General features: G+C 38.9%; 1 protein-coding gene across 2 annotated transcripts in view; it reads right to left on the bottom strand.

The window, feature by feature from the left end:
• ELOVL7 (ELOVL fatty acid elongase 7) overlaps positions 1-23,487 on the bottom strand; it is a 119,607-nt gene that overhangs the window by 25,970 nt on the left and 70,150 nt on the right. For both annotated transcript variants that reach the window (XM_043979201.1, XM_043979200.1), the window contains 2 exons: positions 8,112-8,210; positions 1,454-1,644 (listed from right to left, as the gene is read on the bottom strand). In XM_043979201.1, the coding sequence (XP_043835136.1) occupies positions 1,454-1,644; positions 8,112-8,175 (255 nt within the window). In that variant the 5' untranslated portion in view covers positions 8,176-8,210. The remainder of the gene's footprint in view (positions 1-1,453; positions 1,645-8,111; positions 8,211-23,487) is intronic.

Below are 23,487 nucleotides of genomic sequence, written 5' to 3'. Positions count from 1 at the left end.
TGTGTAGAAGAGTCCAAGTGTTGGAGAGCTTCTCCAGTTCATTCCTGACCCAAGTTTGACATTAGAAATGTCTTCTAAGATGCTGGCCCTAAATTCAGGCACATAAAACTGAAAATGCAACATCAATTATAAACAAAAATGACAAACACCTGAGTTCTGGGACCTAATTCAATAAATAGATACTTAATATTATTAGAAAAGAATATGCCAGTGCCCTTTTCTGCTAAGAAGCACCATAATGCTGTAATAATAATGAAGATGATGATGATGATAATAATAACTAGCATTTACTAAGTGACTTAAGGTTTTCAAAACACTTTATAAGTACTATTTCACATAGTAATAGTAGGATGTAGTAACTACCAGAGGAGGTAATACATCAAAAAAGCACTTTGGAAGTGAAAATGATAAGGAAAAAATGTAACTCATTAGAAAGCTTTTTTTCTTTACATTGTCAAAATAAAGGAATATCTTGCTTGATCTTCAGTGACCCCTCCCCTACCCAAATCCTGAATATTCTAGTTAATTATCATCTTTTAGTGGAGTATTTTTAATATTTCAAAACAAATTGGGTTCCATATTTTATAGCTAAAATTTCATTTGGAATTGTTTACTTTATTTTTTTTTCTTTGAATTATTTACTTTAAAGCTATTGATAAATTAACAAATCTCTCACTTTGCCTGTGGGCTAAATTACACTGAGATTGTTCCAAATGATTCATGGTGTATTATTTAAATTATTTGTTGCTAAGCTGTACTTTTCAAAAATTAATGTTAATTATATATTAATGGCTATTGCACCAATTTTGGCAGTATTTATTATTGATTAATATTACATATCAGTAAAGTATTGACTGCATGTCTTCCTGACTTCCCCACTAGCATAAGGCTTATAGGCCTAATTACATACCCCTAAGAGACAGCATTCTGATCCAAGAGGGCTAGGAGAGAGAGAAAGCCTCTCCAGGCTTTTTATCCTCTTTTGGTAGAGGCGGGTCACCATACATTGATCTAAGCTAATTGATTATAGCATCATTTAGCTTCATAGATTGACATAACTTGGGGGTGGTCTAGAAAAGGCAAATTCTAAGTCTAGGTGGCGTCCTCCCCTAGTTAAAAGAATCAATCTGCATTCCTTTTGTTCACCTGGGCTCATCCTAGGCACCGATCTTTCTGGGGTGGGGGAGAGAGAACAACAAAGCTAATGTCTGGATCTTTCCCAGAAATCCATTATTAATAATTATTTTCTCACAATGGTCTTCAAGGCAATTCATGGGGATTTGGGGGGAAGCATCTAACAAGGCCTTCACAGGCTCAAGTTAGTCACTAAAAATCTGTCTCTGCACTTTTTCTCATAATCACAATAGTCATTAAAGGGAAAGTGTATGAAGCATGCTTATTTTATACTCTAATAATAACAAAATCTCCCATTAGAAAGACTAAAAATACTTACCTCATAACACATATATAAAGAAAAGAGCACTATTAGAAAATTGTATGTAATCATCCATTTCTTGAGGTCAAAGGGCTTGCGGTTTTCCATGAGTTTTGGTCCCAGAGAAGTGACAAAGTAGACATAGAGTCCGAGGATAAGGGCTTGTGGCAGAGGAGAGGACATGAGTGGCCAGTCTCCCACTCTGGGATCTAGAAGAAAAATACAAAAGTCAATGAATGTTTCTTATGTCAAAGGACAGCTAATGGAGAATGTATATTTTTCAAGTGGTTAGAATGGGGTGTCTAAATTGGATAATGTAATCTCATAGGGAATCAGTAGCATCAGAAAGGGTGAGAAAGGCCACATGGTATTGTGAACTGGGTAAGGAGGATTGAAGTCAGAGAACTGGGTTCAATTCCCACTGGTATTTTTAACTGTGACCAGGGGAAAATCATTGAACTCCTCTCACCCCCAGCATTTGTCTAAGATGATTAACTTTACATTGCTCATGATCAAGGAAGGAAATTCCCACATGGATGACATCACAGAATCCTGACATACTGACATATAGCATGAAAAAAATGCATAGTAAAAGCTCTGTTTCTACCTTCTGTTGAGGTTAGGAAAAAATATATAATCAGGGCAGATAGATAGCACAGTGGATAGAAGACCAGCCCTGGAGTCGGGAGGACCTGAGTTCAAATCTGACCTCAGACACTTGAGACTTACCAGCTGTGTGACCCTGGGTGAGTCACTTAACCCTGACTGCCCCCCCCCCACACACACACAATCACTATTTCAAATTTAAGTATTTTATTCTTCAAGGCCAGTACATTCTTTATAGTATCACTGTCAGCGTTGAAAGGCACCTTCTTGTCCAATCTTCTGCTTGATATAGGAATCCCTTCTACATTCTTACCTTTCAAGGTAGTTATTAAGCTTTTGGCTCAAATCTCTCCAGTGATGGGATCATACTATCCACATATTTATACCTAGAAGGGACTCTGGATTTCATTTAGCCCAGAGAGGTTAAGTGACTTGCCTATAGTCACAAAGGAAGTAAACAAAAGAATTAGGAACCAAACAAGGTCCTCTGATGATAAATGCAGTAGTCTTTCCACTGCGCCACACCGCCCTCACACAGAAAAAGAAACTGAGGCCCATAAATGTTATGAGTTGTCCAAGAAAGTCCCCACGCTGATAAAATTATAGTTCTGCCATCCTTAAATTAGACACAGATAAATTTTAACCTGAAAAAATGTTTTGAGCAAGGTAGAAAATGATTTTTTAAAATAACCAACTAATTTTTTTTCTTCAATACCCCACCAAAGGGAGCCTGTTCTCTGTTAAAAAATTCTCTTATGTTGGGGGCAGCTAGGTGGTACAGTGGATAAAGCACCAGCCTTGGATTTAGGAGGAACTGAGTTCAAATATGGCCTCAGACACTTGACACTTACTAGCTGTGTGACCCTGGGCAAGTCACTTAACCCTCATTGCCCTGCCAAAACAAAAACAAAAACAAATTCTCTTATGTTGAATTGAATCTACATCTGCTACCCTTGGTTTACCCGATGGAAGGCTTTAGAGTAAACCTAATATCTCCCATGTATTTGACAGCTATGTCCTTTCCATTTACCTTCTCTCAACTAAAAATTCTGTCTCTATAATTATTCCTCTGAGGCTAGTCTATTTCTAAACATCTTCACTATCTTGGCCTACCAAGTTCTAAATGTCCTTCTTAAATTTTAGTGTCTAGAATTGCACAGACATAGTTGAGCATATTGCTATTACTTTATGTTCAAGATCTCTTCTATCCCTTTTTGCTATTTTTCTACTCATTGTCACCTCTACTAAAAAGGAGAGTTCTACTGATAGCAAAGAGAATATGAGGCGAGAGAACTAAAAACATTTGCCATTTTTTTAACTTAATAGTTCTGGTTAAAAGGCAGGATGGACAAAGTTGAAATAATCCCTAATTCTGACTTTGCCCATTAGTTGTGTACATTAATATTTACAAATTGTCTATTTCATTTCTTTTTTTCCTAGCATTTCTGTGACGTTTACAGGCATACCTCATTTTATGGTGCTTTGCTTTGTTGCATTTTGCTTTACTGCACTTTGCAGATATTGTAGGCTTTTTTCCCTTACAAATGAAAGGTTTGTGGCAAGCCTGAATCAACATAGTCTATCAGCACCATTTTTCCAACAGCATGGGCTCACATTGTATCTCTGTGTCACATTTTGGTAATTCTCAAAGTAATCTAAACTATTTCATTATTATTGTATCTGTTATGGTGAACTATGATCAGTGATCTTTGATGTTACTGTTGTAATTATTTTTGGGGTGCCACAAACCGTACCCATGTAAGACAGCAAACTTAATAAATGTTGTTTGTGTTGATTGCTCCACCTCCCTGCTGTCCCCCACTTCTTTCCCTCTCCTCAGGCCTCCCTATTCACTGAGAAATAGCAATATTGAAATTAGGACAATTAACAATCCTACAATGGCCTCTAAACATTCAAGTGAAAGGAAGAGTCAACTGATGTGGCAAATAGCACTGTTTTCTTTAAGAAATTGCCATAGCCACCCCAGCCTTCACCACCCTGATCAGTTAGGAGCCATCAACATTGAGGCAAGACCCTTCACCAGGAAAATGAGAAAGAACCAAAATCATTTGAATACAGACCAAAGCATGCTATTTTTCATTTTCTTTCATTCTCTTTTGATTCGAGTCTTCTTGTACAAAACTGCTAATATGGAAATGTTTTACATGATTGCACATGTATAACCCATATCTGATTGCTTACCATCTCAGAGAGGTGGGAGGGAAGGAAGGGAGAGAATTTGGAACTCAAAACTTAAAAAAACAAAACAAAACCCAAATGTTTAAAAAATTGTTTTAACATGTAATTGAGGGAAAAATAGAATACATATTTTAAAAAGTATCTTGTTTTGGGGCAGCTATATGGCGCAGTGGATAAAGCACTGGCCCTGGATTTAGGAGGACCTGAGTTCAAATCTGGCCTCAGACACTTGACACTTATAAGCTGTGTAACCCTGGGCAAGTCACTTAACCCTCACTGCCTTGGAAAAAAAAGTGTCTCGTTTTAATATATATTGTTTAGTTAAGGAACAAGTTCATTGTATAAAAAATTTTTCTTCCCAGATTCCTTTGAAGTTTTGGTTGAATAGAGGCTAATCATTTTATCCTGGGTATGCTCACAGTGGGGACAGAGAAAACATGAGGCTTCTTTTCTGCATCTTCTTCTTCTCCATCCTACAATATAGAATTTTAACTGGTTTCCATAAATGCACCCTGGTAGAAGTATTCTTTTCTTAACAAAGGAGTAAAATGCTTGCAGTAAGATCACAAATGCTCAGGCCAAGGAACTGGAAGGAATCTTCAAGGCCATCTATCAAGTCCAATACCTTTATTCTACCAAGGAAGAAAATGAAGCCTAGAGTGGTCAAATAGCTTGCCCAAGGTCACAGGGCAAGTAAAGTGGCTGATGTAGGATTCAAATTCAGGGCTTTTGACTCCAAATCCAATTCTTTTGGCTGACATTCAAGTCAAAGAACAGAGAAGATGAAGTATCAGTTAAGAGGTTCAGAGGCTGGAGTGGAGGCAGCTAGGTGGAACAGTGGATAGAGCACTGGCCCTGGAGTTAGGAGGACTTGAGTTCAAATCTGACCTCAGACATCAGTTGTGTGACCCTGGGCAAGTCACTTAACCCTGATTACCTCCAAAAAAAAGAAAGAAAAGAAACAACAAAAAAGCAATAGTCTCATGCTTCCTTCATCTAATATGGTGTTATACATATTTTTTGGATAAGATCATTTTATTCTTTTGGTATAGGGGAACTCTGCATGAGAACATTCCCTCCACCAATGCAGTTCAACATCTATTCTACCTTGTATAGTTCTAGAGAGTTGTCTGAGGACCCTGGCAGGTTAAAAGACTTAACTAGGATCTCACAGCTCATATGTGGAACTTGAACCCAGATCCTCAAACTCCTGGCCCCATTTCTCTGTCCCTGATGCCATTTTATCTCTTTGAATGAGCTCAAAGAACTCACTAATATAAAAAAAGAATACAAAGAATGGATTTTTAAAATACTAACAAAATTCTCATTTCCCTAGCTATTTAATGCATAGTTCTCTCCAGCTCCTTGGTCAGTAGGATAATATTTTCCTTTTACACATCAGTTTTATTTGTAATGGTATTTGGTGCAAGCCCAGATCACCTAAGATGGCTTAACCCACCTAGAAGACATTAGGTCCTTGATTCCAGGAGAGAGGAGAATTGGTACCTGTGTAGACATCTGTGTTGGTTTACCATTTTCTTGAGAACAGCCTTTTCCCACTGGTTATGGATCTAGAAATACCATGTTTTTAAAATTGCCTGAGTGCAATCTAGGTCTTTTCTATATTTTCATCAGAGGATGAAGGACCTCTTCAGTCACATTAGGTGATACATGCAGTAAAAGAGGAGGGTCTAAGAGCCATCTTCCCCTCCTTCCACCTACTTAGGCCATGTGGCCCCCAGAAATTTCCTGGGAGTTTGGCCTTTTTTTGACCATCCTTTTTAATTCTAGGTTCAGAAAGCTGAATCTCTAACCTGGAAGCTTGAGTCACTGGGATCCAGAAGTTTAGCCATCCAGATGAGGTGTTACAGCCACTCCAGTTGGCATTCGGTCATTTCAGTCAAGTCTAACTTGTCATGACCCCATTTGGGGTTTTCTGGGCAAAGATACTGGAGTAGTTTGTCATTTCCTTCTCCAACTCATTTTACAGATAAGGAAATTGAAGAAAATTAGTTTAAGTGACTTGCCCAAGGTCACACAGCTAGTAAGTGTCTAAGGCCAGATTTGAACTCAGGAAGATGGGTCTTTCTGACTCTAGACCAGGAATTCTATTGACCATGCCACCTAGCTGCCCTGCCAGCCCACTAGGGAAACCCTAACAAGCAAGGGTGCTGGATTTTAGCCTAGTGGAGCTTTGAACTTTAATACGGTAGGACTAATGCAATGTAGGAACTGAGCTAAGCTGTGAGCCTAATTCCCCTCCTGTCCCCAAAGGCTGAGGTGGTATAAGGGGGAGATAATGCTCCCTAAGTGTTGTGAGAAATGTTGATATGTTTATTCTTACTATATCTCTGAAGTTAACATTCATTTGTACAAACTAATCCATTGTTAAGTGGTTAAATGGAATTGGGGTGCTAGTCACTCAGCCCCTCAAACTGGGAGAACACAGTTCCATCCAGTGACAAGAAAAGAGAGACTCCCCAACCCTGGAAAACCCTTGGTGGAAAGGGAGGGATGAAATGGAACAGACCTGACCAGAGACTGGGACCAGAGAAATCCATTGTTACAGATTAATTGTCATTAGTTACATTACACCAAGAGCAGGCAATTCAAATGTAGGGATCATCAAAGATGCCCTTGACAAATGTTACTTTTAATTAGCTTTGCTTTGAAATATGTGCATTGTTATTGGACCTGTAGGGGATTTGCAGCTTTTTGACCTACTGCCAAATTCTGCCTTTTTGTAGTTCCTAGACCATGGAGTTTTCCTGCTGAAGTTAATAGGCGTCATGTCCACTCTATCACAGGTCAAAAAACTGTTAACATCAACAAACTTCCCAAGGGCTGTGGTTACTCAGAATTAGGACCATAGTCAAGGAAAAGAGTCAAGATGCCAGACCTTCAATCTTGGGCCCTGGTTGTCTTATTCTTGATGTATTCAAAGGCGAGCAAATAAACAGAAGGCAAAATGGTCTCAGACTACAGAGGTTCTTAGCCAAGCTGAGGGAACAAATTCTGGAACAGGCATTTTTAACCTGTGTGTGTGTGTGTGTGTGTGTGTGAGATGGACCCATTGGCAGTCTGCTGAAACCTATGCACCACTTTCCTCAGGATAATGTTTTTAAATTATTGAAGGAAATGCTAAGTTTTAGTTAGGGGTTAGTGAAAATAAAAATGCAACATTTTTTTCCTGCCCAAGTTTACCAACCTGCTTGAATCTATGTACAACCCCCCCCCACCAAGCCCTGGTGGGAGGGTTTCTTGGACTATGTGTTAAGAACCCCTTATTATATCTAAGGTGAGAATTTAGAAGAAAAGATAATTTTTTTTTAAAAAGACAAATTTCTATATTTTGAACCAGCTTTGAACCAATTATTGGTAAATCTCTACCCCCCACCCCCACCTTACTATACCTGTTCTGTGCTGTCCTACCTCCCTGAACCATGAGGGAGAGAACTTCAAGAAGGTTCTTTTCCCCTCTACTTTTGGAGTATACAGTATCCCCAGCATACAGTGTACTGAGCTCATTAAGTCTTTGTGTGGTGGTGGTAGAGGGAGGATTTTTAAAAATCCTAACAAAATATGAGCTTTAGACTGAGAAGCAGGCCTGACATCTAGCTATGTGACCTTGGGGAAATCATTTTAACCTCTGTCAACTTGAATGTTTGGTTCAAATTTTTAAATTCTACATACTTTCTTTCCTGGCAACAAAGTTAATCATTTCTTTTCACTTGGGGGAAAAAAAACAAAAAACTTTGGCCACAAAGTACTCATTTAGATGCAACAAAATACTCTTAAATATATTAAAAAAGAAAAGAAAAGAAAAGAATGGGAGACCTATATTGGACATACAAGAAATTTAGCAACTTACCAGCATCTTTGATCCATTCATCATAAAGGTGCACAGTCCTTGATGTAAGATCACTGAAGACCATTTCCCACAGGAGTTACAGGATCTCAGGAAGGATCTCTTCATTAAAAGAAAACAACAAAAAGCTCTTATGATCTACAAATGCAAATAAGCCTAAGCTTCTTGCAATGCAATATTCAAAAATGCTAAAAATTTAATAGGGAAAACTGGCAAAGTAACAAGCTTTAACTGTAGGCTAATGCATTAGCAGAATGCATTTATATTGGACCCAATGCAATTGCAGATGAGTCAAGTATTCCATTATTTCAGAGACACGACTTCCTTCAGTAAAGATGGTTGCAATTTCATGTACCAAATGGAAAAGCTGTAAAAGAAACATTATTTCAAGAAATATAGCAGGAGCACCTCCCATTCCAACAACTATATAAGGCAATAGTGACTGATCTGATCTCTGCCATACTCTGATGTAAAATCCAAGGGGGGAAAAAGATTTATGAAGATAAGACCTCAGGAGCTGGCGGGGAGGGGGGAATTGCTAAAGTCTCTGATAATAGGGGAAGTGAGGGAGTAGGGAAGGGCTTAGATATGAATTTTCTTGCTGAAACTAAAGAAGATATAGAAGGGGAGGTGAGGGTGAGGGAACTTAATTTCTTCAAAACACTATCGCCGGGGGCAGCTAGGTGGCACAGTAAATAAAGCACTGGCCCTGGATTCAGGAGGACCTGAGTTCAAATCTGGCCTCATACCCTTGACACTTACTAGCTGTGTTACTCTGGGCAAGTCACTTAACCCTCATTGCCCTGCCCCCAAAAAAACAAAAAAACACCACTATCACCATCCAGTAAATCGAGTATGATTCTAGGTCATGGCCTCCTGGTCTTACAAATGAGGCCTGTGTTTCAAACTCAAAGCCCCTCCTCCCTATATAGTATCATGTAGACATTGCAACTGAAAGTGACAAAATGTTTTAACAGTCTTTGATTATGAAAGAAAAATCTTATACTAGAAATCAGAAAGGTTTTCAAATAAATACTTTGAAATTTGAAATGTCAAATTCACAAGTGGGAGATGTTTCATTTCAAAAAAGATTCCTTTGGGATCTCTATCATCCTTTCAAGCTCTTGCCTGTATCTTTTCTCCCTTTCAAAGCCAAATTCCCAAGGAAAAACCCATCTACTTATTTACTTCTCATTTCTCAACCTCTTGTAATCTGGATTCCACACCCACAGTGACTAAAACTGCACTTGCCAAGGTTACCAATGATCTAGAAATAACTAAACCTTATGATCTTTTCTCAGAATCCATGGCTTTCTTCAAGACTTCTCAGGTGTCACCTCCTATACAGGGTCTTTCCTGACCTATCCTCATCCCCCAGTTGTAAGTGCTTTCCCCCTTTTAAAACTTTGTATAAACTTTATTACAATTTATTGGTGTAAATGTTGAATCTTCCTAGCTGAAGATAAAGTTCTGAAGGGGAAGGACTCCTATTTTCTATTTCTATCCCTTATGCCTAGCACAATGCCTTGTTCCTGGTAAATGCTAAGTAAATGATCACTGAATTGAATTGAATTTGTAAAATGGTTGGTACACTGGTCTATTCTTTCCTTTCTCTTTTTCTATAGTCTCAGCTAAACCAAATGTAATCTCATTTTTTTTTTTTTAGTGAGGCAATTGGGGTTAAGTGACTTGCCCAGAGCCACACAGCTAGTAAGTGTTAGGTGTCTGAGGCCGGATTTGAACTCAGGTACTCCTGACTCCAGGGCTGGTGCTCTATCCACTGCGCCACCTAGCTGCCCCCGTAATCTTGTTTTTAGTTAACTGACAGCTCTTGGTGAATGCATGGTCCTTTAAGCTAATATTGGGGGATAGTGAATGAAAAATCTCTGCCAAATACTATAATATCATGGGATTATGAGGCTATGAGATCATGAAAGGGATTATTAGATAAGGGGAACTGACTCCATTCAGTGACCAATTCTCCAACCTAAAGAGTTGTTATATGAGGTACACACAGATGGAACCCAAGTCACTGGAATGAGCAAAAAGGCCCTTGGGCAAATCATTTAACCCCTCAAAGCCCACAGGAAACTCAGTAAGATGATAAATTATAAAACAGTTGTTGCTCTCATGCAATAAGAAGCAGGAGAAGAGAAAAGAAATAGTAGTTCATAATTCTCTACTTAGGAGTGGTGAAGGCCCTATTTGTTGGTCCAGTAACCTATTGCCTTCCAGGGGACTGTATCCAAGACATAACAGAGAAACCTCAGAGTGAACAGAATGGAAAGGATCAACTTCTAGTCATTCACAGGGGCAAAAATGGTACTTCCAGAAGGAAGATAAAAAGTATTGCCAATGAATGTGAATACAGTGGGACTGTGAATTGGTCCAACCATTCTGGAAAGCAATTTGGAACAATGCCACAAAAGTTATTAAATTGTACATACCCTTTGACCCAACAATACTACCGTTAAGTCTATACCCCAAATTGATCAAAGCAAGAAGAATCCATATGTTCAAAGATATTTATAGCAACCCTTTTTATTGTAGCAAATAACTGGAAACTGGAGTTCCTGTCAATTGAGGAATATATGAACAAATTATGATATATGAATGTAATGGAATACTATTGTGTCATAAGAAATAATGAAAGGGATGGTTCTAATGTAACTTAGGATGAGTCATATGCATTGATGCAGAGTTAAGTGAACAAAACCAGGAGAATAATTTATACAATAGCAACAACATTGTAAAGACAAACAAGACTCAAGATGATCAATGCAATGACCTACCCCAATTCAAGAAGACTGATGATGAAGTATGCTATCCATGGAGGCAGAATAAGACCTTTTTTAAAATCATGGGCAACACAGGAATTTGTTCTGTTTGATTGTGTAGATTTGTTATAACTGGGGAGCTAGATGACACATTGGATAGTGTGCTGGGCCTGGAGTGAGGAAAACCTAAGTTCAAATCCAGCCTCAGATACTTACTACCTGTGTGACCCTGGGCAAGTCACTTAACCCTGTTTGCCTCAGTTTCCTCATTTGTAATATGAACTGGAAAAGGAAATAGAAAAACACTCCAATATCTGTGCCAAGAAAATCCCAAATGGGGTCATGAAGAGTTGGACATGACTGAAAAACAACTGAACAACAAAAGGGGTGGGGCTATTGGAGAGTACTATATATTAAGAAGATAATGTCATGTGAGAAAATCCAGAAACTGGGAGGGAAGAGCAGAACAGAGAATATTTGGGTGGGAGGAGGGAGAAACAGAAATGATTTTTTCATGAGTATACCATAGGCCACCTGAACAAAAAGAGAAAATAGATCATGAATTTAAAAAACTGATAACTCTATCATAAAGGCAAGTAATTCGATTATCCAGACATCTGCTGGAATTGTTTGTGCCAGAAGGTATGCAAGTAATAACTTCTTGACTTTACATGTAACTGGGGAAAAATAAAATATTATTTTAAATTTTTTTTAAAGGAATATATAGAAGCAAAGACAAGAAATACAATGTAAATATAAGCGCATGATATAGGATGTAAAAAATACTGTAAGGATGGTTAAAGCTCAGAATGAGATGAGACTGAACAGGAAAGCTAAGGACAACAAAAAACGGAGAGAGGGAGGGAGGGAGAGAGGGGGAGAGAGAGAGAGAAAGAGAGAGAGAGAGAGAGAGAGAGAGAGAGAGAGAGAGAGAGAGAGAGAGAGAGAGAGATTAATATATTGGAGAAAAAAAGGAGGCTCACAAGGGATAGTCTCTTTGCTTAGGGTCAATGAGACAATGACTCCTGACAGCAGAGAGAAGGCAGAGCTGCTCATTTTTCCCCCTATTTTCTTTGCAAAGGGGAATGGGCTTAACATAGAAATGACAGAACAAAAATGACTAATAGGGAGTTGATACTTTAGATTTAAGAAGATAGCATGTAGCTACCCGTGATGAATTCAAAATAACCTGGTCCAGATGAACTATACCTTTGTATCCTGAAAGAAATGGCAGATGGGACTGTTGAGTCACTGTCAGTGATATTTAAATGATCATGAAAAACAAGAAAGGTACCACAAGATTGCAGAAAGCCAAATGTCCTGATTTTTTATTTAAAGGGGAGAGAACAGAATCTGAAAACTACAGACTAGTAAGCCTAACTTCAAGTCTTGGGGAAATTCTAGAACAGATCATTAAAAAGATGGTTAGTCAACACCTAGAAAATAAATGGGGTGACAACAGTCAGCTTGACTTCATCAAGAACAGGTCATTCTAGACTAACCTCATTTCAATTTTTTTTGGACATGATTAGTAAGCTATTAGAAGAGGGAAAAGCCATGGATGTAGTTTACCTAGATTTAGCAAACTTTTGATAAAAGTATCTAATAATATTATTATGGAAAAAATGGATTAGGCAATAATGATACATTTAGATGAATTCAGAAGTGTTTGGCTGGTCAGACTTAAAGAGTGGTTGTAAATGGTTCAATGTCAGTGTGGCAGGAAGTGTTCAGTAGAGTATCTCAAGGATCTGTGCTTGGTCCTGGGCTGTTTGACATGTTTATCAATGACTTGCATAAAGCCATAGGTGAAATGTTCATCAATTTTAGAGATGACACAAATCTGGGAGGGTTAACACAGTCATTGACGGGGTCAGGATCCAAAATGATCTTGAGAGTCTAGAGCATTGGGTTGAAATGATCAGTTGAAATTCAATAGGAATAAGTGGAAGTCTTGCAGTTGTGTATGTGTGGGGGAATATCAACATAACAAGTAGAGCATATGGGAAGCATGGAAAAACATCAGTAGTTCTGAAGAAGAACTAGATGTTTTGGTGCACTCCAAGCTTCAGGAAGTAGCAGTGTGATACAGCAGCCACAAAAAGTTAATAGGATCTTCGGATACCTTAATTGGGACATATCTTCCAGGAAGAGAAATGACGTAGTCTCACTGTATTCTGCCCTCATTTGACCTCATTTGGAGTGCTGTTTTCCATTCTGGGCTCCAAAAGGACACTGATGTATTGAGGGTAGCCCAAAGAAAGACAACCAGGATGTGAAGGGCTTTGGGTCCATGTCATATGTTAATTGAAAGAAAAGGGAAAGCCAAGAGCAATTTAATGACCTCAGAGCAGAGGTATCAAACACGTGACCCATGGGCCATGGCTGGCAACATTACCAAATGTGGCCCAAACCAGATTAAAATGTAATTGGGTAATATTTAAGAAAATAAAATTTAAAATACAACAAAATAAAGATAACATTACACTTATTTTAAATTTTATTTTATTGTGGGGCAATGAGGGTTAAGTGACTTGCCCAGGTTCACACAGCTAATAAATGTCAAGTGTCAGAGACAGGATTTGATCTCAGGTCCTCCTGAATCCAGTGCCGGTGCTTTATTCACTGTGCCATCTAGCTGCCCTCAGAGCTTATATTCTAATAGGTGAATACACACAAAAGGAAGGAAAAAGTACTGCTTAGGGAGATGATTTCAAAGTCTAGATAAAGTCAGAAAGTCAGGGCCAGGAGAGGAATGAAGGGGGGGGGGTGACCTTTTGGGAGCTCCAGGAGGAACTCACCAATGGGAGAAGGTAAGACAGGTCTTGAAGAAGAATATTTGAGGGCGAAAAGCTGTTCCCCAGCAAGGAGGTCCCAGCAATATTTGAAGTCCAGAGAAAGTCAAAACCAAGGCTGAGAAGGCACCAGTAAACTGAACAGCAAATAGAACCTGAAAGTGTATGAAATGTACCAAGGAAAGTACTATGATAATTCAAAGGATGGTGGGATTCCCTTTATATAGAATAGGGGTTCTTAACCTTTCTGGTGTCATGGATCCCTTTGGCAGACTGGTGAAACCTTTGGACCCCTTCTCATGAGAATGTTTTTAGATGCATAAAATAAAGTGCAGAGGATTAAAAAGAAAATAAATTCTATTGAAATAAACATGTATTTTTCCCATCCAAGTTCACAGACCCCTTGATATCTGTCCACAGAATCTTTAGGGATCTGCAGACCCCGGTTCAGAATCCCTGAGCTAGAAGAATGGTCTTTTCTCCCACCTCTCCCACCTTTAATGGTCTTTTCTAGTATGATGGAAGGCTTCATGGAGGGGTTGGCATTTGAGCTGAGGTTTAAAAGGATGAATAGGATTTTGACTGGCAAAAAAAAACATACAAGGAAAGGGTATTTCAGATAGAGATAATAATATGTGCAAATGTACAAAGGCAGGAAAGTATGAGGTGGGCTCAGGAAACAAAGTACAATCTCTTTGGCCCGAACACTGGATGAATATTGTTATGAACAATGATATTTACATATGTAGTGCTTTGTAAAACTTGAAGCATTTTTTTTGCAGGGCAATGGGGGTTAAGTGACTTGCCCAGGGTCACACAGCTAGTAAGTATCAAGTGTCTGAAGCTGGATTTGAACTCAGGTCCTCCTGAATCCAGGGCCGGTGCTTTATCCATTGTGCCACCTAGTTGCCCCCAAAGCATTTTTGAAGTAAAAAAAAAAAATACCCTGAATGATGTGAAATTTTAATAGCTGAACTGTGAAGAAGAGATAATAATTCACCTCCCTCTCACCTTTGCAAAGGTGGGGAGCTATGGGTATGGCACATTTTAAACAATGTCAAACTCTGTCAGACTAATAAATCAATGTTAGTTTCATGAAACTACTTCCCCCTTTCTTTCTTTTTTTCCTTTTTTTATGGGGGGGGAGGGTGAGGCAATTAGGGTTAAGTGACTTGCCCAAGGTCACACAGCTAGTAAGTGTCAAGTGTCTGAGGCCAGATTTGATCTCAGGTCCTCCTGAATCCAGGGACCAGTGCTCTATCCACTGCACCACCGACTGCCCCTACCAACAATATATATTAAAAACAACAACAACAACCAGATGAAGCCTTCACAATCAATCAACAGGCATTTATTAGGTGTCCACTCTGAGCCAGGTACTATGCTAGACACTGGAAATACAAATAAAATAATCAATAATCAATACTCTTAAAGTGTTCATATACTATTGCTGTTGCTGTTCAATCATTTCAGTCATGTCTGATTCTTTGTGTCTCCATTTGGGGTTTTCTTGGCAAAGATATTAAAAAATTCTTATAACAGTCCTCAAAAAGACATAATCCATTGCATTCAAAATTTCTTTCATAGTCTGTGGTGAATTATTTTTGATATTTGTAAATAATGGCAAATTTTCATCCTTTCAAAATGGATACATTTTTAAAAATCAGCCTCAAGTCATTCAGGACTGAATCTAGTGAAGGAAGTTGGCCAAACTGAGCTAATGCCATTTTTGGTCCAAAATGCTATTAAATGATAGATAGTGAAACTGATTTTTGAGTATTTTGTAAACTGATTTTGAAGGCAATTAAAAGAAGAACAAACCTCTAAGACCAATTCTGAGCAAACTTCAAAGAAAGGTCATTACTTTGAAGGAAAATAGTCATTTGGATTTATAAATAATGACCTATATTTTAAATTGATCCTATTACTTTAAAGTCATACCCAGATAACAAAGCTAAAAGACTTTTGCTTTAAAAAATGGAAACAGGGGCAACTACGTGGCTCAGTGGATAAAGCACCGGCTCTGGATTCAGAAGGGCCTGAGTTCAAATCCAGCCTCAGACACTTGACACTTACTAGCTGTGTGACCCTGGCAAGTCACTTAACCCTCATTGCCCTGCAAAGAAAAAAAAAGGGGAAACAAAGGGGTGTACAGTAATGGAAAAATGGTTGAACTAACTGCGTTCTATAAATGCTGTTGGGCAATAAAAAATAAAGACTATGAGGAAGCCATAGAAACATGGGAAGATTTGTATAAACTGCCCGACAGTGAAATAAACAAAACCAAAATAGTATTATACATAATGTATATATATATATATATATATATATATATATATGGTATGCTATATATAATAGAAACTAGAACAATTTTTTTTAAAAACAGAGAACTAAAAGGAAATCATACTCTGAGTAACAAAAAATAAAATCATCGATGGTCTGGGAAAATAGATGATGAAACATACTTCCCTCCACAGATGAGAGGTGAGGGACAGTCACTAGGGAAGAATACTGCAAGGATTATTAGATTTGATCATTGTTTGGGGTAGTTGGGGCTGATTTGCCTTTGTTAGAAAGTTCAACCCAGATGGGAAAGGAGGAAGGTTTTTCTGCCTCAGAAAAACTGTGAAGTCATGATAAAAGGCACCAATAAAACATTTTGGTTTCTTTGTCCTTCCATCCTACTCACCTTTCTAATCTCCAAATGTTGTTGAAAATTCTACTGTTCTGTTTCTCAACTTTTACACTCATACATTGGAGAAAAATAATAAAATTGGCTCAATAGTCCTCCATACAAATTCATGCTAATGGCTGGGCTATTCGTGCTATTTAGCAGACTTTATCTTCAGTAGACTCCCTATCAAATTCCCCTACCCAGGCTATTCTAGACCTTCTCCACTCAAATTCCCACCCCGAACCTGCCCAAACTCTGTAGAAGACTGCCTTCTACTCTATTGAGTATACAGGTCTTCAAATGGGTATAACCTCTTCTAATTTCACTTCAAAATAACTCCATACATTTATTATTATTATTATTATTTTTGGTGAGGCAATTGGAGTTAAGTGACTTGCCCAGGGTCACACAGCTAATAAGTGTCAAGTGTCTGAGGCTGGATTTGAATTCAGGTCCTCCAGAATCCAGGGCTGGTGCTCTATCCACTGCGCCACCTAGCGGCCCCTCCACGCATTTATTATTTAGATGATTTAATAGATTGATTACTGGGTTTGGCACTCAAATCTTGCCTTGGACATTTACTAGCTAGGTAAACCTGGGCAGGTCATTTAATCTCTAAATGCAGATAACAAGAGCACCTACTAGAAAAAGTGGTTGAGAGTTAAATGAGATCAATGCAAGCTTTGCAAAATCTCAAGTGCTATATAAATGTTAGTTATCATCATCATTCAACCATTGTCTGTCTCCTTCCCAGTTCTACAGAAATCTCTCTTTTCCGGTTCATGGCTAATTTTTCCTTTTGTGGCCTTAATCTCATCTCCAACCTCATCTTCTAGGGCCTTAGTCTACCAATTATTCCCTCCCTCTAGCATCTTCAGAAGTCTTCGCTCCCAGATTGATATTTTTGTGATGATAAATTAGGCCATCTTTTGTCTCAATTCTTACCTACTCCTTAGTCACTGAATGAAACAAACTAAAGCCTTGGAAAGACCTTAATTTAGAAAGGCCAAGGTCATCCACAGCATACCAGGCCATTGCCAGTCATCTTAACTTTTGTCTTACCATTGGATTTTGATGACTCTGGAGGAGAGAGTGAGGCTGATGACTTTGCATAGCTCTGCCTCACTTAAATACAATTCCCAAGTAAGTCAAGATATCACCCTCGCAGATGTCATTGGTCCTCTTCAGAAAAACAAAGGACAAACAACAACAAATCTCTCTATTAGCTCCTCCCCCTACAGCTACAAATCTGCTCAAAGCTCCACCTAAAATCTTCTTCCCTTGACAGTGTTCCTCTGTCCCTCTTTACCACTAAATTTGAGGGGTATGTTATAAATGTGTTCTCTACTTCCTTACCACCAGAAATGTGCTGGGAAATAAATGTTTAACAACTGACTCCACCCCCATCCCAATGTACTAATGACCTACCTTTTTTTTTTTTTTTTAGTGAGGCAATTGGGGTTAAGTGACTTGCCCAGGGTCACACAGCTAGTAAGTGTAAAGTGTCTGAGGCCGGATTTGAACTCAGATCCTCCTGACTCCAGGGCCAGTGCTCTATCCACTGTGCCACCTAGCTGCCCCAATCCTTTTTTTTTAAGGGCAATGAGGGTTAAGTGACTTGCCCAGGGTCACACAGCTAGTTAAGTGTCAAGTGTCTGAGGCTGTATTTGAACTCAGGTCCTCCTGAATCCAAAGCCAGTGCTTTATCCACTGCGCCACCTAGCTGCCCCGCATGACCTATTTTTAAGTCTCATCTGAATGATCACCATTTTCTCCATCATTTAATTAACAACAACAACAAAAATACTTAATCAACTCCTGATTAATTGTATTTGCAGATTTCTGGCTTACTAGTACTCATGCTGAAAATTTAACAATTGGTTCTCAAGAACTGTCTCCCTCCTGCACACTCTTTTTTTTTTTCCTTTTTTTTTTTACATATAAGGTATTTTATTTTTTTCCGTTACATGTAAAGATAGTTCTCAACTTTTGTTTATACAAGCTTTACAATTGCAGATTTTTCTCCCTCCCTCCCCTCCCTCCCCCCTCCCCTAGACAGCAGGCAATCTGATATAGGTTATATCTATATCCTCCTGCACACTCTTGCTTACAACCCACATATAACTTTTATTTTTCAAACTATTACCATTTGGCTTCTATCCTAACACCTTAAGAAAATAACTCTCTCCTACCTTCTGGTTGTTGTAAATCCCATGGTCTTTCTCTAGTCTTTAGGCTATTTGATCTTTTTGCTGCATTTGAAAGGGTCCCTTTGGCTTCTATGAAATTGGGTCTCCAGGTCTCCCTCCTAAGTCTCTGATCAGTCTCCTTCCTACTTCCAATCCCTTAAAGTTGTCATTCTCCAGGGTTCTGTTTTCTGACTTTTCATTTATATGCTTTCTTTTGGTTTCTCATCCATTCCTATAGCTTCTACTCTCACTTCTATGGGGTGTGGGGGAAGACAATAGGGTTAAGTGACTGGCCTAGGGTCACACAGCTAGTGTCTGAGGCCTCTTTTGAACTCAGGTCCTCCAGACTCCAGGGCCAGTGCTCTATTCACTTCACCACCTAGCTGCCCCTACTCTCATTTCTATTTAAATGCTTCCCAAATCCTTATCTATAGCACTGACCTCCATACCACCTCTATTAGTCTGGATATCTCACCAGCACTTCAAAGAACATATCCAAAACTAAACTCAACCTCTTTTCCAGAAAACCTTCCTCTTCCTGACTTTCCTATTTCTGTAAATGACACTACCATATTCGCAGGTACTTGTGCAGAAAACCCCCAAGATATCTTGACTTCTTTCTTGATTAATCAGTTGCTAAATTTCTACTGCCATCATGCTAGATGTCTCTCCCCTTTATTTTAGTTTGACTGACCCCATCTCAGTTCAGGACCTATGACTCCCCAATGGAGCTATAATATCTTTCTTATCTCTGTTCTCTTTCTCCTATCCACATTGTGACCAGATTAATATGAACAAGTTATCTTCTTGCTCATAAACTTCCATTGCTTCATTAACTTAACAAGGTAAAGTTCAAAAGCCAAGGTGTTCTCTAATTTGATGCTAGCCTATCTTTTCAGTCTTATCTCTTACAACTTCCCTTCCTACATTCAATAAATAGTTATTGAATGAAGTGTATATTGGAGATGGAGTATTTTTTTTTTTAAAAAAAAAAGGTGAATTAGGGGGAGGCTAGGTGACACAGTGGATAAAGCACCGGCCCTGGATTCAGGAGTACCTGAGTTCAAATCCGGCCTCAGACACTTAACACACACTTACTAGCTGTGTGACCCTGGGCAAGTCACTTAACCCCCATTGCCCCTCAAGAAAAAAAAAAGGTGAATTAACACTGACACATTTCCAAATCCAGTAATCACATACTTTCTTAAGATCTATTATACCTCTTCAGTCCTAAAAGACTAAAACTTAGGTAGGGGTTTTGAGTATCTGTAGTTTCAAATGTCTATATTTGGTTTTAAATATCCAAATTTTGTTTTCCTTGATCCATCATTTCCCATCATTCAACATGGCCATAGTTCTATTTTAAAACTATAGCTGAGCAGCAATGTTGAGTGAGCTCTTTCTGCCGTCAGTGAGATACTAGAAGATACCCAAGAAATGTGGGAAATTTGGAGAGAGCAATAAAGATGATTGAAAAGCTAGAAGCTAGAACACATAAAGATGAAATAAATTGTTCTTTAGTGGGGAGAAAAGAAAGATCAAGGATGCCATGATAATAGATTGTTAATTATACAGAAAAACTACTATAAGGAAAATAGCAATTCTTTATCACCTTGAGGACAAATTAAAATAGGCATGGGTTGAAGCATGAGTAACTTGAGCTAGCTATAAGGAAGAACTTTCTGTTGTCTAAGGCTGGTAGATTTTTTTTTTTGAGGCAATTGGGGTTAAGTGACTTGCCCAGGGTTACACAGCTAGTAAGTGTCAAGCGTCTGAGGCCAGATTTGAGCTCAGGTCCTCCTGAATCCAGGGCCAGTGCTCTATCCACTGCACCACCTAGATGCCCCTCAGGGCTGGTAGAATTTTAAGAAAATGTGAAAAATCTTTTACCTGGAGATCTCCAAGAATAAAGGGTAGAAATCTGAGTAAGTTTGTGTGCCTTTGTTCTCCCAACAATTTGTCCCCCCTTTACACGTATCAAACTCATATTGCTTGAAAGATATAACAATGATTATAACTTTGTTCTAAAATCCTCTGATTACTAATAGTAAAAGAAGTATAAAATAGGGAGAACCATGTCCTCCACAAGTCTTTATCATTATAATGTGGGTGGTTCCTCTAGATCAGGAATTCTTTTTTGGGGGGGGGAGGGCAATGAAGGTTAAGTGACTTGCCCAAGGTCACACAGCTAGTAAGTGTCAAGTGTCTGAGGCTGGATTTGAACTCAGGTCCTCCTGAATCCAGGGCAAGTGTTTTATCCACTGTGCCACCTAGCTGCCCCCTAGATCAGGGATTCTTAAATTTTTCTGTATCATGGTGCCCTTTGACAGTCTGGTGAAGCCTATGGACTCTTTCTCAAAATAATGTTTTTAAATATGTAAGAGAACATACATAGGACTACAGAAGAAACCACTTTTATTGAAATATAATTATAAGCCATAAAAACTAAGAAAAATTCATGGACACCAAGTTAAGAACCCCTCCATAGATGGTGATATCCTCCAGTCTCCTATTTGCAGATAACAATGTGCTGTTTGGATCAGGTCCTAGAACATTAGGGAGCCTCTTAAATGAAACCCATAATCCCCAAAGATTTTAACCTACCTGAATGGGTGTGGGGGAGGGTGTTACAGGAAGAAAATGTAAGTTTATTTCCTAAACTACAATATACAGTTAGATGCACAACCCATAGAGTTGTTACACCAGTATATTCTTGGACACTGGTTACAATCAGTGAATTATGGCTACTAATGAAAAGGAGCTGAGGAGGCCTCATTACCTTTCCTTCTTTTTTTTTTTTTTTTTTTTTTTTTTTTTTGCGGGGCAATGGGGGTTAAGTGACTAAGTGCCCAGGGTCACATAGCTAGTAAGTGTTAAGTGTCTGAAGCTGGATTTGAACTCAGGTACTCCTGAATCCAGGGCCAGCGCTTTAACCACTGCGCCATCTAGCTGCCCCGCCTCATTACCTTTCAATGAACTCAGCTTCACCCTGAAACAAAGGCCCAGTCATACACTACCGTGGATCTGAAGAACTGAAATTGAGGATTACCGCTCCCCCCCACAAAAAAAAGCATTGAAGAAACTCACATGGCTGTGAATGGGCTGCCATACATTACCTGTAGAGAACTGTACAGAAGTGATATCAAAATTGTCATTAAAAACTTGCATGACGAAAAAGGAAAGTGAGTCAATCACATAGTGAGAAGTGTAAGATAATCTATGTCTTCTGTTGGTATCTAAGCAATGTCAAGGGAGGCAGAGGAAGGTTCCTGGCATATTCAGTGGATCCTAGTTTTTATTAGTGGCAGGAGAGGCTCAAGAGTTGCACTGAATTGGAAGACATGGACGGGTTGCTGCCTGCATCATTGGCAGAAGTACCAGCATCGATGCAATCACAGGGCAAAACAAGTATCTGACTATACTCTAAAAAAGATTTGGGAATACCATTAAAAGGTAAATGCTCAGGGATGCCAATCTGATACTATGGAAGATTGACATAACTGACAAACTACATAGGAGTACTGCTACAAATGTCAAATGCCTTCCTTCTCTTCTCTTCTCTTCTCTTCTCTTCTCTTCTCTTCTCTTCTCTTCTCTTCTCTTCTCTTCTCTTCTCTTCTCTTCTCTTCTCTTCCTTCCCTACCCTTCCCCTCTTCTCTCTCTCTCTCTCTCTCTCTCTCTCTCTCTCTCTCTCTCTCTCTCTCTCTCTCTCTCCATCTCTGCCTTTGTTTCTCTCCTCTCTTCCTCTCTCTCCCTCCCTCCTTCTTTCTTGGTTTCTTCCCCCTTCCTCTTTCCATCTCTCTCCTCTCTCTGTCCTCTTTCTCTAGGTATGTGTATATACATATATAGATAAGGGGAGGAGGGGAGAGATTCTGTTTCTATCCATCTCTCCATATCTTTCTGTGAAGGTGGAATTGACTGATATTTACCCAAACAAGTCACTTAAAGTCAGTGATAAGATGATCATTCCATCAATCTCAATCAGAGACTTTGGAATAAGTGTGAAAAGTCCTTGAAAGCTATTGTATGAAGGTGAAATGATATAAGATAGGAACTCTGTTCCAACTGACTCAGGGATTTCATCGTGCCCGATGGATCTTACATAAAAGCATGGAGTTTAGGTAAAAAATGAAGCATTCTAAGAGTGCCAAATGGGAGAGAGGGAATTGCAGCAAACCCCTGAGGAACAGCCATGGCTAGGAGGTGGTGAGGGAAGGGGAGACTGCAGGTTTGGCCTTGGCATAGGTCCTAGATAGAGTTGTGTCCTATTTAACAATTGGCAGTCCAGGGGGAAAATGTACACAAGATAGATTAAGTTTAATCTGTGTTATTAACATTTTCTCCATTGCTTTCTTAAGTCTAGACAGTCAACAGATCAATAAATCAATCCCTGATTTGTAGCATTTGCTGATTTCCGAGGTGAAAATTTAACAACCAGCTCTTTTTTCTTAAACAACCAGCTCTTAAAAGCTAGGTCCAGCATGCCCTGATCACATGTCTCCTTTACTCCATCATTTGGCTGGAGGAGGACCTTGTGAGCTTTGAAGGGTGTAGAGGATTTTTGACTTCTTATCACCATCTTTGCATCATACCTCTGGATATCCGGGCTGGTAGCAATGTATCTATACATACATATATATGGATATGTCTGTGTATATGTACATATATGTGAATATATACATATGGACATGTAAATATATTTTTACATATGCATTTGTGTATACAGATACATGCTCCCATGCAACATATATACACAATAGGACTATGGAAGAGCCTTATATCTAGCTGTAGATCTTGTACTTGAAAGAGAATACTGTCTATAAAATACCTAAGAGTTCAGTCTATAGACAGACATAGATAGCTAGCTAGCTAAGAGAGAGAGAAGGCAGGGTGGGGGATTTCCAAAGAACAGTAGCATACTAGCACAGATTTAGGAATATACTA

Source organism: Dromiciops gliroides, chromosome 1, assembly GCF_019393635.1.
Source record: "Dromiciops gliroides isolate mDroGli1 chromosome 1, mDroGli1.pri, whole genome shotgun sequence".
Classification (NCBI taxonomy): domain Eukaryota; kingdom Metazoa; phylum Chordata; class Mammalia; order Microbiotheria; family Microbiotheriidae; genus Dromiciops; species Dromiciops gliroides.
Note: the sequence above shows the minus strand (reverse complement) of the source record. Positions and strands in the feature narration are given on the sequence as shown.